Below are 15,861 nucleotides of genomic sequence, written 5' to 3'. Positions count from 1 at the left end.
TAGTATTAATTGAGTTAATTTTTCAATGTTAACAATATGTATGCATATATTTCTTATATCATGTAGTATATATATATATATATATATATATAACGTCATATACATATATGCAAATTTTCATTGATGCCGACGGTGACGGCAAGCGTGACGTAGAGACAGTGACACAAATGTATGTGGGTGATACTAGGTATTGATTCTTGCAATTTACGCGCGACACACATGTTTTTGACACATGTACGTTCCGTTTCGCGGAGCGATCTTGAACGTTGATTTCTACGATGACTTAAAGACGCGTTTTTCATCATTGCGGTACGCATGACGTCGACAATTTACATCAACACTTGTTTCGTGTAGAGAAAGATATGTCAATGAGAAAGAACGCTTAGGTTAAGGAGAGGGCGAGCCATCCATTTGAATGAGATATTATTTCGTGAACGTGCGAAAATGGATAACGTGGCAACCGCTGAATGTCTGACGCTAGACTTGGGTCCGTTTGAGACGGTGCACCGATGGCAACGTATGCCAGAATGCGATGAATTTGTCGGTGCCAGGTAAACTGAAAAACATCAATCATTATTTGTATTCTTTGGACTCTCTGCTCTTGCTACTTTTTCAATGTGGTTCTACAAATTTATTTGGTCCACTTATAATAACAGCTTTATTTAACATTTTATATAAATGCGCGCAATATGTTTAGAACGAAATAGCTATTGATAGCATATTTAATCATCCTTCTTTCCTTTTTGCAGACGCAGCAAACACACTATTGTAGCATATAAAGATGCTATTTATGTTTTTGGTGGCGACAATGGCAAAAGAATGTTGAACGATTTACTGCGCTTTGATGTGAAAGAGAAATCTTGGGGTAGAGCGTTTGCAACGGGAACTCCACCTGCTCCTCGCTATCATCACTCTGCGGTCGTTCATGGATCATCAATGTTTGTGTTTGGTGGTTATACCGGGGATATACACTCCAACTCTAATCTCAGTAATAAGAATGATCTGTTTGAGTATCGCTTCCAGACTGGCCAGTGGACAGAATGGAAATTTATCGGACTGTAAGTATTACTTACATGCTTTAAGAACCCTCTTCCCAATGTCTGGCATTAATTCTTGCTTCTTAATATATTTTTATGGATTTATATCTGAAATATGTTTACTAAATACATTAACATATTTGTAGGACTCCAGTGCCTAGGTCTGCACATGGTGCTGCTGTTTACGATAATAAATTATGGATATTTGCAGGCTATGATGGTAATGCTAGATTGAATGATATGTGGACAATATCATTATTGGTAGGATATTTTAGAAATATTCGCAAAATATAAACATAGAAAATATATTAAATTATTAATATTAATATAAATATTAATTGTACTAAAAATTATATAAAGTAGAGATACCTTATTTTAATTAAATAATTTTGTTAGCCTGGTGATCATAAAGCATGGGAAGAGGTTATTCCGGCTGGTGAGCGTCCACCGACATGCTGCAATTTTCCTGTCGCAGTAGCCAGAGAATCCATGTTCGTTTTTAGTGGCCAGAGTGGGGCTCGGACAACCAACAGTCTCTTTCAATTTCATTTCAAAGAAAGAAGGTAAATTTTATTACGACAGTGTAGATTACACATTTGCGTAATCCATATAATTTGCGATTTATGCAATTCTGTAAATTACATTTTTTTCTAGATGGACGCGGATATCGACGGAGCATATATTACGTGGCGCACCGCCGCCACCCGCGCGGCGATACGGTCACACGATGGTCAGCTTTGATCGCCACCTTTATGTCTTTGGTGGTGCGGCCGATTCGGCTCTGTCCAACGATCTCCATTGCTATGACCTCGATACGCAAACGTGGAATGTCATTTTACCGTCCACCGACAGCCAGGTAGACAACTTGTTCTGTCGAATGTTGTTTTGTTGAATTTTTTTCAATATATAATGTATGTAGGTACCACCTGGCAGGCTTTTTCACGCTGCCGCCGTGATTGGAGAGGCAATGTTCATTTTCGGAGGAACTGTGGACAACAATATACGTTCTGCTGAAATGTACCGCTTTCAGTTTTCGTCGTATCCCAAGTGCACGTTGCACGATGATTTTGGCAGATTGCTTAATATTCGTCTCTTTTGCGACGTGGAATTCATCGTGGGGGAGCTAGGGACCAAAATACCTGCGCACATAGCTATGGTGGCGGCACGTTCACAATTTCTCCGAACGCGCATTCGACAAGCTCGTGAGAAAAGGGACAAGCATCTGGAACAAGTGTTTAGTACAGTTGACGTACCCATCAAAGTTCCACCATTGGAGGTGATTAAAACATCAAATTTAATGTCACGTATTCTCATTTTACCTAAAAATTTATAGAAGAACTAAAGAAAGGAAGATATAACTAAAATAAATGTATATTTATTACAGAAGTATATTTGATCACAAAACATATTTACAAAATTTTACTAATTTTTATTTATAGGTATTGACTATGAGTCTTTCTATCTTCATCGTAAAACTTTTGTTATATACTATCTTTTACGAAAAACAATTAATATCTTTTTTTGATCATGACATCGTGACATCAATCAAATAGAATAAAAAAATTATCATTTAATGGCTTTATAAAGTCATTAAATTTGTATTGTAGGTGATATTGAAAGACGCTGTACCAGAAGCTTTCGAAATGGTGTTAAATTACATTTATACCGATCATATCGATCCCACTAAGAGATCGGACGACAAAATCGAGGATCCGCAGAGTAATCGCATCGTACTTCTTATGATGGACGTGTATCGTCTCGCCGTGCAATTTAATATGGAACGCTTGGAACAATTGTGTGTTAATTACCTCGAGGCAACCATAAGTCACGCGAACGTCTTAGAGGCCTTGCGCAATGCCGTGCACTTGAAGTTATATTTCATAAAAGAGTTTTGCCTTAGTTTCGTCGTCAAGGAAAATAATTATAATTTAATTGTAATGAGCCAAGAATTTGAGACTCTCGATCAGCCGCTAATGGTGGAAATTATTAGGAGACAGCAGATGCCGCAAACCAGAACTTTTACAAAATATGAGTACGAATCTGTTACTGGTATGTATCTTTCACATGCACTTTTACAGAGTATTTTTTACATTAATGTTTAGTTAACGTATACGTTTTTTACGGTTAATCAAGTTTACTCGCTAGGAACCAGTCTGGAGCAAGACATGGAAGCGTTTTTAAAGAACGTTGGTCGGGAATTTTGCGACATCACATTGATGCTGGACGATATGCCGATAACGGCGCATAAGGCTATTCTCGCGGCGAGATGTAGCTATTTTGAAGCAATGTTCCGATCTTTTATGCCTGAAAATAATATGGTGAACGTAAGTTTGGGCAATTTATAAAAATAGATATACTGTCGATTCATATTTTAAACTTTAAACTTTGAACAATGGAAGAGAAGAGACTATATGTAGAAAATTTTACAATACTATATTGTACAATGCAATTAGTAATAAAATATGTGAATGTTACTTTTTATATAGATACAAATCGGGGAGATGATACCGTCGTTAGAATCTTTCTATTCGTTGCTGAGGTACATTTATTATGCGGATGTTTCGATGCCCCCTGAGGATTCCCTGTATCTATTTACTGCGCCAGTGTTTTACGGCTTTACAAACAACAGACTCCAAGCGTTTTGCAAACAGAATCTTGAAATGAATGTTACTTTTGAGAATGTTATACAGATTTTAGAGGCAGCCGATAGGATGCAAGCTGCCGATATGAAGAAGTATGCCCTAAATCTGATAGTTCATCACTTTAGCAAGGTAATATTCAGAAATATTCAGATCGTTATCGACATATAACATTGCTATTATTTAAATATATTTATATAACAAAGTATCATTTTTGTACAGGTTGCTAGGCTTCCAAGATTAAGGCAATTGAGCCGCGAACTTTTGCTGGATATTTTCGATGCATTGGCCGACGAACGTAGCGAGACTAGAACGTGTCAAGATATGACGAATGATTGCTGACGGATTTCTACTTCAGATCGTCGTCCGTGTAGCTGGGATTTACCATCGCCGTGCAGTTTCCAAGTGAATATAAAAAAATCTTATTTTTAAAGAAGCTTTTGTTTTTATTTTCAATTTTGCCGAGTTTTGTCTATGGTGAAAATTATTAATTATAGATAATATTTAAGTGTTACACACATGTAAATGTCAAGTAAAACACATAATGAAGAGGCTAAAAATATTGGTACAATAGTATTCCGGAGTTTTCTCATTCTAGGAATTGTGCCGTGTGAATTTCATCCTCATAGGACGAACGATTCTGTTTGTCGGTAACTGTTATCTCGATCATACAGCTAAATCTTGCTTAACATCAGATATACAGACTCTGCTGCCATTATCGATGACTACATCGTCTGCTTCGATTCATGAATCATCCACCACATGCGATATCGATCATCCAGACACGTCATCTCGTTGTATCGATGACAGGAGGCAACACCAGTGGTCTACTATTACCCGTCGCTGTTCCGTCAGTTGCAACGTATTGAGACGCACCGTCGTTGCACTATCGGACTTCGGGCTTAGAAAGTTATTTCCGTAATCAAGATTTTATTAATATTAAATGAAATGGAGCAATGACTTTTACCGTGTTATAGAACTGCACTTGATATAAAATTGTGCATTGTGCGAGAAATCTTAATGTATGATATTAACTTAGTGACTGTGTAGTGTCTCTATGTGATGTAACGGCATATTAAAGACATCATACAATACATACACAGAATAAGTGGAAAGATATACTTTCCATAAATAGATTAATATCAATGATCACATTTGAACAATGATGTACATTATTACATATGTGTCCTTAATTAGCGATCATTATGATATAGTTGTACAGAGAGTTAAAATATGAGTAGGTAGTAATATATAGCTTTTGTTTTTATAACTTTTTGTTAAAAAAGGAAGAAATTCTTCCGATTGTTCTAAAAATATGTGTATGTACAGATATAATATATAGTACATTTTACATTAAATAAAATTGAATAAAATAAAAATATGTTTATATGCTCACTATTTTTTTTTGTATAATACATTTAAATATATTTAGGAAATATTGCTAAATGAATATTTCTTTTATGATAATCCTATTTTTGTTACTCTTGTAAAAAAAAAATTTTATTACTATGCTTAATAATTGAACTATTATAGCGCGAACAGAATCTGCATATAATATCTAATACGATTACTCAATATTTTCTTTCGCACTATATATATGTTTACTTGTAAACAATATTTATATGATTATTTAACAAATTTGAAGTTACGATCGCCCAGACGGAATTATCGCATATTCGCATTATTGGCGCGATGTATTTACGCATATGATAGACCGCGATTTTACTTTTCTCGACATTCCTGATATTACACACTTGCAAACAATGTTTATTCACAATATTTTAAAATCATCACACGATACTTGATCGCGAATAAATTTGCATCACAAGCGATTCGAAAATGCAAATGATCGTGCGCTATTTTAACTTTTCAAGTGTTAAGAACGCAATTATTACAAGAAAGTTTCAAAACTCTAAAAATTCTTTATTCGATAGCCAATCGGTACGTTGGAAAAATGTAATATGTCGCGTTTCATAAAAATTGGCGCTGAAGCTGAAGTCAACCGCGTCACATGACAGCCATATTCAAATCGCGTCGATCGAAGTCGGAAGTTGAGATATTTAGTCGTTTCCGTTCTCGTCTGTAGAGTTTGCGCGCGATTAAGTTGTCTCATCGGACTGATCGGACGTTTATCGTGCGGATATAATCGCGATCGAGTATCGAAAATGTTGTAAATGTCGAAGGAACGGAATAATTGATCACTGTGATTAATGTCGCGATTGTTATAGTCGCAATTATAATACGATACTGTGACTATAAGAATTATACTTGTCTGGTCAGTTACTCGAGTCACAATTTCAAATTATTGAGAATAAATATTGTTTGCAAATAAGTGTGTGTATATAGTATCGGGAGTGTTGAAAGAAGTATCGGGCGATCACCGTATTATGTATGTATATATATACATATATGTTATTGTATATCGTGGCGTTGTATGTATAGTGCGAACGGATGATAATTCTCAATATCAAACGTGTATTCATAAAATTAAGAAAAATTTAGTTTCCAAAAAGAAATATTGCTTGCAAACTTATAATGTCGGAAGTGCCGAGAAAAGAATTGGGCGACTATCGTATTACGCGCAAATATCGTATATCGCGTCGGTGGTGCGACAATTTCATCAAATGAAAACTTCGCGCGACCATCGATACGGTTTTTTTGTTCGTGTCGACAGTGCGACAATTCCGTCAAGTGAACTCCATGTGACCGTAACCAAATATTATTTATGTGAGTATTAATCAAAAATTATCGAGAATAAATATCGCCTACAAATGTTTTTGTACTAGGAAATGCCTAGAAAAAAAAAGTTTAATATGAAGATTCTCTGATTCGTATATTTCCCAGACAGCACAAGGATGTCCTTAGGACGTCCAAAGGGCATCCAGGACATTTTGAAGTTACGATCGCCCAGACGGAATTATCGCATATTCGCATTATTGGCGCGATGTATTTACGCATATGATAGACCGCGATTTTACTTTTCTCGACATTCCTGATATTACACACTTGCAAACAATGTTTATTCACAATATTTTAAAATCATCACACGATACTTGATCGCGAATAAATTTGCATCACAAGCGATTCGAAAATGCAAATGATCGTGCGCTATTTTAACTTTTCAAGTGTTAAGAACGCAATTATTACAAGAAAGTTTCAAAACTCTAAAAATTCTTTATTCGATAGCCAATCGGTACGTTGGAAAAATGTAATATGTCGCGTTTCATAAAAATTGGCGCTGAAGCTGAAGTCAACCGCGTCACATGACAGCCATATTCAAATCGCGTCGATCGAAGTCGGAAGTTGAGATATTTAGTCGTTTCCGTTCTCGTCTGTAGAGTTTGCGCGCGATTAAGTTGTCTCATCGGACTGATCGGACGTTTATCGTGCGGATATAATCGCGATCGAGTATCGAAAATGTTGTAAATGTCGAAGGAACGGAATAATTGATCACTGTGATTAATGTCGCGATTGTTATAGTCGCAATTATAATACGATACTGTGACTATAAGAATTATACTTGTCTGGTCAGTTACTCGAGTCACAATTTCAAATTATTGAGAATAAATATTGTTTGCAAATAAGTGTGTGTATATAGTATCGGGAGTGTTGAAAGAAGTATCGGGCGATCACCGTATTATGTATGTATATATATACATATATGTTATTGTATATCGTGGCGTTGTATGTATAGTGCGAACGGATGATAATTCTCAATATCAAACGTGTATTCATAAAATTAAGAAAAATTTAGTTTCCAAAAAGAAATATTGCTTGCAAACTTATAATGTCGGAAGTGCCGAGAAAAGAATTGGGCGACTATCGTATTACGCGCAAATATCGTATATCGCGTCGGTGGTGCGACAATTTCATCAAATGAAAACTTCGCGCGACCATCGATACGGTTTTTTTGTTCGTGTCGACAGTGCGACAATTCCGTCAAGTGAACTCCATGTGACCGTAACCAAATATTATTTATGTGAGTATTAATCAAAAATTATCGAGAATAAATATCGCCTACAAATGTTTTTGTACTAGGAAATGCCTAGAAAAAAAATGTTTAATATGAAGATTCTCTGATTCGTATATTTATTTGATATATTTATACGGATATACAAAATATATCTACGATATTTTATTATTTATAAAAAGCACAGAAACCGAAAAAAAATGTCGCTCTCATCCTTTATATTGAACATGTATTCAAACTAATTATCTATATTGGATAAAATATTTACTTTTTGATATAATTATATATTTCAATATACTTTTTAATATAAATATTTTTTAATAATCAGTTTTTTATGTGTGTGATATATTATTTTTAATAAAAAATGCTTTGATGACAGATAAATAACTTAACAATTTGCTGAATTAATAATATTTATGTTTATATTTGAATCATAATTTGTTACAAAGAAAATAGTAATAAAATTATAGTTAGTTATAAAATATGCATCACATAAATAATATTGATTTAAATGTATGATTAATTTACTAAAAGATATCATTGCTGAATTTAAAAACTTCTAGCATTTGCAATATGTACAATATTTGATATATTTATATATTAATGTATCCAAATATAATTGATATAATATAATTTAATATATATTGAAATCACACATATTTTAACTGTTGAATTTAAATATAGTATGATATAGCAAATATATAGCTAGATTTAAATTAGCATTATATTTTACAAGAGAATGTATAAACAATCACACTAAATTAAATTACATACCCAACGGATTTTCTCTTAAATTTCATAAACCATAGTAATTGTTTATGTATAATAAAAAAAATTCATAAATTATAGGATGAATGGTAATATTAATAAGCGCAGTTAATAAATTATGTATTATATTTTAATCTCGATTATAATTGTACATACATACGATTCGTATTTTTATGGAAGTAATTAATACTTCAAACTTAAGGGCAAATAATACGAATCGAGGGAACGAGAGGAACCGGACAACAGGAGCTCGTATAAAATCATTGCTCTATCTTTTCCTGTCTCTCTCTCTCTTTCTTTCTTTTCTACATAATGTTATCTTTATATAGATGGCATTATTGTATTTAATGTTATCTCTAAATAGCTGATATTTATTTTTTGAATACACCATCCAATTAGTAACGCATTTCAAGAATCGGTCCTGAAATCAATTTTTTCATCTTAGAACAAAATCTTCCAGTTGGATTTGTACTTAAAATAAATATCCCTTCAATGTTTTTCCATCTTTTCGTTCCTTCGTCCTGTCGCTCATCAAATTTTGCTTGTAGGAAATAACGCAACGTTTACGATTCGTTATAGCTCATTTTTCATAATCTTCGACCACACACGTTGACGACATGTTGACGACACATACTTTGACATAGTTATCGAATCTTTTTCATGAATGTAACGAAATGACTAAATGGAATGCGAGTTTATAAGTAAAGAGTATACATAGTCAAATGTAAAAAGAACGTGGTAGTTTTTCTAATGGTCTCCCCTCTAATTGACCATAACATGCTGTTACTCTCATTTCGAAGTGTTAAATAAATTCCGATCGGTTACTGTATCTGCATGTTACGCTGCTATTGGATATGCATGGCAATATTTTGAATATGATTTAAATTCCTCTTTTACATTTGTTATTTACACTTCATACGGATATTCTTCATAATGCATATTCTGTTCAATCATTTGTTACGTTCAAGATTGTTTCAAGTAAAATCTTTCTCGAAAGGTTTATTACTTTTCACTTATCCGTTTTTAAATCGTTAAGTTCTAACATCCATCAGAGCCGCCGCAAAACAATGTGCAAATTGTGCATTGCATAAAAGCGTTTCATCACGAAGGAAGAAAGGATAGTTTTAAGTTTAAAAAAATTGAAATATTATATGTGTTACAAATAATGTTTTATAGAATTTACTTTTCTTTCGACTAAACTCAAGATCCTCATTCAAACTTTCGCAAACAAGTATGATATCATATTATTCTATTCAATAACAGTTTCAGAGAAGGGTGTCCTCAAACGTCGAATTTAAATCTAAAATGTTTTTTTTTTCTTTTTTAGAATAAACACAAGAATAAAGTGGTTTTAAATTTCTTTTATCTTAAAATATTTTGACATCTTCCTATACTTTATTGTTACTTCACTAATTTATTCGTTGAACCTGAAAAAGGCAATTGTACTTGAAATTCTTTCTTTCATCATTAGAAAATATTAGATGCGCCAAATGTATTTCCATGATTTTGATAAATATCAATTTCTTATCTTCTAAAAAAATTTTTCTTCGCTAAAATATTAAATAAATTCTTTTATAAAGGCGTCTTAAATGTCAACGACGGCCCTACACACTCACTATGTAATCTTAATGTAATTATATATGCTAAGTAGGCCTTTTTGTTCGTCGCTTAAAAGTCTAAATCGTCTGAATGTTGAATATTGCATGCGACTGTCCAACACCGCGATGCAATATTAAACATAGACAATTCGGACTTGGATAAATATTATAAAGAAACATCTACTATACAAGGATAACGAGATAAAGTAGCAATACGGTCGTGGTACAAACTTCACGTTGATTTCGAATGGCCCCAATCTGAAAATACAGAAACAACGATATGGGCAATTGGCATTATGGTTTTACAGCGTGACGCGTCTTACCGATTGTAAAATTGCTTGATACGTTTCCAGATAGAATTCCAGAGAGTGCGAGACAATCAATCCTCGAAGATCAATGCTCCCCGAATTTTTTTTTCTATGCGAAAGTGTGTGCAGCACTCACACATAGAGTCAAAGAGAAGAATGCATCTCGTCGAGCATTATATATCACGTATATCCACGTCGAGCTTTACATATCACGTACATCTATGTCGGCGGTGTTGTCCATACCATACATTCTTTGGGAAATTCTTCTTGCAGGTCAATTCGCAGGTCATTTCTACGAGCAATACCAGTTCTGTTATCAACGAATGTCTACAATATTAAAAGAGAAAATTTAAAGCAACATCGAGATGATTATCTTTTTGGTCTACTATCTTAACAGACATTTTTAGAATATTATCATTCTTTTCTCTTATCACATTTTTCAATATACGATCATTTAAGTCGTACATAATAAATTGTTAAATAATAACTGGAGAAGCATTTTAGTAACAATTCGTTATAAATTGATATAAATATATATTTTTGCTATATTATTTTTTAATAATAAATATGTAACATCGTTACCTTTTCTTCGACGACGCTACTCGTCGACGGCATTCTCTGCGAAGGATCTAACCTTCTCCGTCTTTCCTCGATAACTTCGGTGTCGGAGTTGCTTATCGTGGTTGCCTGCATCACCGGTTGTGTCAGGGATGCATTCACATGCCTTGTTTTGATCAAAGGCGGATTTCGGGATTGCGGTAACGCAAACGCTCGTCTAAGAGCACCTCGTGGTGGCGACGGCGGTGGGTAGGATATACCTGACGACACATATGATCGGTATATGAATATTTGTTTAAAGCACATCTTTATAGACACATTCTTGTTTATAAATAAATATTTCTATAAAAAAAACAATCAAGATCAATTATGGACAGAATAGGAAATCAAACAAAATTATAAAACATATTTCTCTGCTTTTCTCATCTAAGGATATTAAAATAAAAATTTTTATCAATGCGGTATTTATCGGAGTTTTCAAATGGGAATGATATTTGGGGATGTTTAGGAAATAATATCTACAACAAACAAGTCTATTAAACGATTCACCAACGCTTTATATCTAATAAAATCTACATTAAACTATATGTTACAACACTTTGGTATTATATTACGTTTCTCTCGTGTTTGCATCCTGGATGACAATCCCGCTATTTTTAATAAGCAAATGGCATTAAAACATATATGGTTTCAAAATAGAGAAGCGTTCAGTGAGATGGTACTCGTGATAGTAATTTACATGTTACTACGATCTAATCGGCGTGCAGAGTTAGAAAGTGTGCGAGACTACGTCGTTAGTGCATAACGGCCTTTATTTTGTAACTCAGTTCCTGGAAAATTGCTACAAACGTAGGCACAGAGATACGCGTCGGTAATTGCTACCTCGGTGTCCTGGTGAGAGCAGAGTATCCTTGCTCTTTGTCATCTGCGGCACGATGAGCAATGAATTCGGTGGTGTCGGCGACACAGTGGAAGTTTGTGGTGAGGTGGCCAGCGTCAAATTGGGTAGCGATTGACCCAGACTCGAATACGGTACTTGGACACTCAACGTGTTCGGCGTCGGGGATTTACCCAATAACGAACGTCTATTTCAGACAACGAGTTTTAATAGAGATGTTATTAATCCATTTTTTTTACGATTCATCAATGTGAAATCACAAGCTCGAGGTTTCAACATTGCGCTTACCTTATGTGCAATCTATGATTATGCCCGGAACTAGATTCGCCACCCTCCTCCGATGACAATGAACTCGATGCTCGCGGTTGTTCGTTTGTTTCCACGCTGACGTTTCTGCTCGGATTATAACTGGGAAGAAAGCTGCTGCTTCCCGGAGACACGCCTTCCATCTCCATACTACCGCTGGAAATGATGAAACGCATTCCATAGAATTTTATATACAATTGCATCGCGTAGGCAACACGTAAACAGGACTTTGATTAGGTGTCGAGATTTTTTTTCACTTTTTTGATATATACCTATGGCTATGAGCGAGACTGCTAACATGCGAGGCTCTGCTACTACCACGCGGAGTTCTTGGAAAGTTCCCTTCGCACTCTTCTACCTCGAAATCGCCATCGCCCAATGTACTTGGTTGCCTGCTGACAGTTGCCAGATTCATTGCTGGCTCGGTACCGAGCGACGGTACTTTCATCAATGCGAATTGTTGTTTGGCGTGTCTCAAGGATTCCATCCATGACTGAAAGAGCGTATGGTACTGTTAGTTCAAAACAACTTCCGCTCGTTAACTAGAAACCGTTAGCTAAAAACGTGAAGATTTATAGCCATCGGTATCACCAGTATCGATCAACACTTCAACTTTAAGTTTAATTAATACTATCTTCTCTTTCTTAGATGATTAAAAAATTGTGTTGTGTATATATGAGCTAGAAATAGAGATAAAGATTTAATTGAAACTATTACCGCTAGTTAAGCGACATTGCTGAAGACCGTCGTTAATGAAGGTAAACTACCAACGCGGAATTTAAATCGAACGGGACAGTGAATCAACATTCTGCGAACTTGGTCGTAATTCATGATGGTTGTTTGTCGAGTTACCTTGGCTAGTTTCGGGTCACCGGCGCTAAGGATTAAAGCGGCCGAAACTGTCCCGTATTCGTTAAGATAAACCAATCCCAGACTGGACGGTTCTTTGACCTCGTGTATTCGTATGCGGTCGACAACATACGGTTGCCTAATGATCTTGAACATTTTTTTCGTTGTAGGTTTGCAAATCAACAGCATGTCCGTCAATAATAGTACATGCACTTCCATCTGTAAAGGATAATTGATAGATATTATACTGTTAATTTTTTATTTCAACACAATGAGAATTAAATAATTGTTTGGTATTTTTAAGATAGAAGTAGAGAAAAAATTAGTTAAGTTTATAGAAACTTCATAAAATACATCAAATTACAGTAGAATTATTTTATTCAATTATTTCGCTTATTATCGATAATCATGGATATTTTTTTGATCATATATATTTCTGAATGTAGTACTAAAAGTAATTCTGATTTGGCTAAATAACATTATCGACGTATACATATACGTTATATACCTTGCTGGTAGCATCTCTTAGTTTCAAATCCCCTTCTCGAAGAAGGGTTCTCAAGCTGTCCTTCGGGCACCCGGGCATCGGCACCGTGGTAATGTCGATATTGCTGTATAGTTTTATCAGTTTCTCCACTTCCTCATCGAGCCCTTTAGATTCCACGACGTCGTAACTTTCTAGACGGGAGGCTGCGCTGTCCAGCTGAGCAGCCTCCTCGTTTCTCCTTAGGGCCGCGTTCACGGACGCCACGAAACCGTCGACAGACTTGATCTACGTGTGAAACAAATCTTTCAAACGGAATTATCGCTCTTGTGAATTTTTCTTCTCGTGTTTTCTATCGGTGTGAACTAGTTTTATAATTATAGGATTCGCTTTTTATTTACAAAACGCACCATAATATCTGGGCAAATTTTTGAATCCAATTCTCTTTTGCTTTGCTATCCTTATCTGGTATTAATGAGGGAAAAATGAGAAAAATGTAAAATTTATTTTACCATATGGACTAATTCCGCACGTTGCTCCTCGTTCTCTGTATTTTTATAAACGGCTTTGAGCAGAAGCGAATATCTAGTCAGCCTCTGCATCGGCATCACTAGTATGTCCATAAGTTTCAGTCGGTTGCAGTCTTTTTGCGTTTCGCACCACTAATGATTGAGATATTGTTAATATAATTTGCATTATTATTTCCATCTTTACAATTTATTTCTTACAATAATGGTTATTATTAAAAGTAAAAGTTTTACGTTTATGTGCATATTAAACTGTGAAATTTAAAAGACTTGTCTGTTACGAATTTTTGTATATATACAGAAAAAGAGACAGAGAAGATTTTAGCTTTGTAACATATATAAAAACAGAAAGAAAAGTTTAGATTAACAGAGCATGTATACATACCACCAGATACGCCGTGAAAAGCTGGTTATCATTCAGTCGGTCCTTACAATATTGCTGACACTTGCTTTGCTCGGCGCAGTATCTCGTGTAAGGCGCGAACGTCTGCTCGAAAGTTTCGAAGCCCAGCAGAAGATGACCGGGATCGAGCGGTTGTCCGCTCGATCTCGACGTATTCACCATCGTGAGCAGATACTCGGTCCAGAAGTAGCGATTAGCGGCGTAGATATCAGGTATATTGCTGAAGAGCTTTGACCTGTCGACCTCGTTCAGGATATTCGAGGCCTGCAGGCTACAGAGGCACGCCATGAAGAGCTGCGATATCAGAGACGATCATCATCACTTTTTAGGAAGGTTGAAAACTCTAATTTCAATCATCTCTGAACTCTAATTGTAGGGAGTTTTAATTTTCAGATATTCGTGGTATATATCCATCACACACAATTTGATTAGTTCGATCATATTTCGATACGATGAATTTAATTTCACGAAAACGTAGAAATGTAAATTATCGATATTTTACTCACATCGGTTACGACCTTTAACGTTTTAATGTAAGCCACTTCGGTTTCGGCCAACTCCCAGAGAGCGGTTTGTTGCTGTGTTTGTTTCTCCGAGAGTAGGTGAGAATTCTCGACGATGTTGCGCCAGTCATCTTCTAAACTATAGAACGCTGAAACAATACGAAGAGACTAAGGATGCTTACATTACAATGGTACATGCTATAACAAACTATGTCATTTACTCAGATTATTTTTTATAGATCACATAAAGATGTAAGTTCTTTATAAAGATCATAAAAAAAAGATGAAAAAGAAAAGTTCCGCTTTAAGTCACGCCTCTTGTGTAAAATCACGTCGATCAAACGATAAACTATTTTGTTTAAAACACACAGGAATGTCCCTTATTCATCGACTTTCGATTTTCGATACTGCAAGCGCTAACGAAAGGATGCTATTAGTAATTTAAATTACTACAACGTTGCCAACCGCATTTCGTATATATCTATACGATAGCTTAGAATGAATTCTGTCCGACTCAAACAACCGCGTATTTTTGCACTCGAACAAAAACATTGTTCCGAGAAGTGGAAATAAAAAAATAACATGACTCTTCGACAACAGTCATTAAAAGCAAGAGTTTTCAAACTTTACCAATTTTGTCTGCGTGTAACGAATGGTGGGTGATGGTAGAAAAGGAGAATTTAAACGTTCTTTCGAGATGAAGATATTTTTTCGAGAAGGAAAGAGAGAACACGTTAAATGAAACGCGCAGATAAATGTTACTTCGAGATTTCGTCATTTTGAGGGAAATGCGCGAGAAGAGACGGGCGGAATTTGTACCTTCTTCGTTGATCGTATGATCACATTGAAAATGAATATTCGCGGGTTTCGGCACGCCGTGTTTGTTGTACTCGTCCAATTGGGCAGTTAAGAGGTCCATCTTGATACCCTTGGTGTTGGTGAAGAACCCGCTCCAGCGCTGCTTACTGGTTTTGAGTCCCGCAGCCCCAGCGGAACTCCGTCCAGCAGCGAGC

The 15,861-nt window shown here is 35.4% G+C and overlaps 2 protein-coding genes across 6 annotated transcripts in view; one reads left to right on the top strand and one right to left on the bottom strand.

Annotated features, from left to right (window-relative positions):
• Positions 1–145: 145 nt before the first annotated feature.
• LOC115234101 (leucine-zipper-like transcriptional regulator 1) lies at positions 146–5,039 on the top strand. Of its 2 annotated transcripts, none has more exons than XM_029804851.1 (11): positions 146–551; positions 750–1,058; positions 1,184–1,298; positions 1,434–1,600; positions 1,692–1,893; positions 1,957–2,313; positions 2,645–3,086; positions 3,183–3,361; positions 3,524–3,808; positions 3,899–4,081; positions 4,275–5,039. In XM_029804851.1, exons 1-10 carry the CDS (start codon positions 445–447, stop codon positions 4,016–4,018), a joined length of 2,283 nt encoding a protein of 760 aa, XP_029660711.1. In that variant the 5' UTR covers positions 146–444; the 3' UTR covers positions 4,019–4,081; positions 4,275–5,039. The 2 variants fall into 2 exon arrangements, with proteins under 2 accessions (XP_029660711.1, XP_029660710.1); XM_029804850.1 differs by having other exon boundaries at positions 3,171–3,361.
• A 3,483-nt stretch (positions 5,040–8,522) lies between these two features.
• The window catches only part of LOC115234080 (pleckstrin homology domain-containing family G member 5), an 87,808-nt gene continuing 80,469 nt past the window's right edge, over positions 8,523–15,861 (bottom strand). For 3 of the 4 annotated variants that reach the window (XM_029804820.1, XM_029804819.1, XM_029804821.1), the window contains 12 exons: positions 15,668–15,861; positions 14,852–14,997; positions 14,328–14,639; positions 13,928–14,077; positions 13,440–13,703; positions 12,935–13,150; positions 12,355–12,575; positions 12,065–12,238; positions 11,758–11,963; positions 10,903–11,138; positions 10,336–10,612; positions 8,523–10,270 (listed from right to left, as the gene is read on the bottom strand). The exon at positions 15,668–15,861 is cut by the window's right edge and continues 1 nt beyond it. In XM_029804820.1, coding sequence (XP_029660680.1) covers positions 10,607–10,612; positions 10,903–11,138; positions 11,758–11,963; positions 12,065–12,238; positions 12,355–12,575; positions 12,935–13,150; positions 13,440–13,703; positions 13,928–14,077; positions 14,328–14,639; positions 14,852–14,997; positions 15,668–15,861 — 2,125 coding nt within the window. In that variant the 3' untranslated portion in view covers positions 8,523–10,270; positions 10,336–10,606. The remainder of the gene's footprint in view (positions 10,271–10,335; positions 10,613–10,902; positions 11,139–11,757; positions 11,964–12,064; positions 12,239–12,354; positions 12,576–12,934; positions 13,151–13,439; positions 13,704–13,927; positions 14,078–14,327; positions 14,640–14,851; positions 14,998–15,667) is intronic. The other variant, XM_029804818.1, reaches the window with a different exon arrangement.

This window comes from Formica exsecta, unplaced genomic scaffold (assembly GCF_003651465.1).
Source record: "Formica exsecta isolate Colony F162 unplaced genomic scaffold, ASM365146v1 scaffold194, whole genome shotgun sequence".
In the NCBI taxonomy this organism is placed as follows: Eukaryota; Metazoa; Arthropoda; class Insecta; order Hymenoptera; family Formicidae; genus Formica; species Formica exsecta.
Note: the sequence above shows the minus strand (reverse complement) of the source record. Positions and strands in the feature narration are given on the sequence as shown.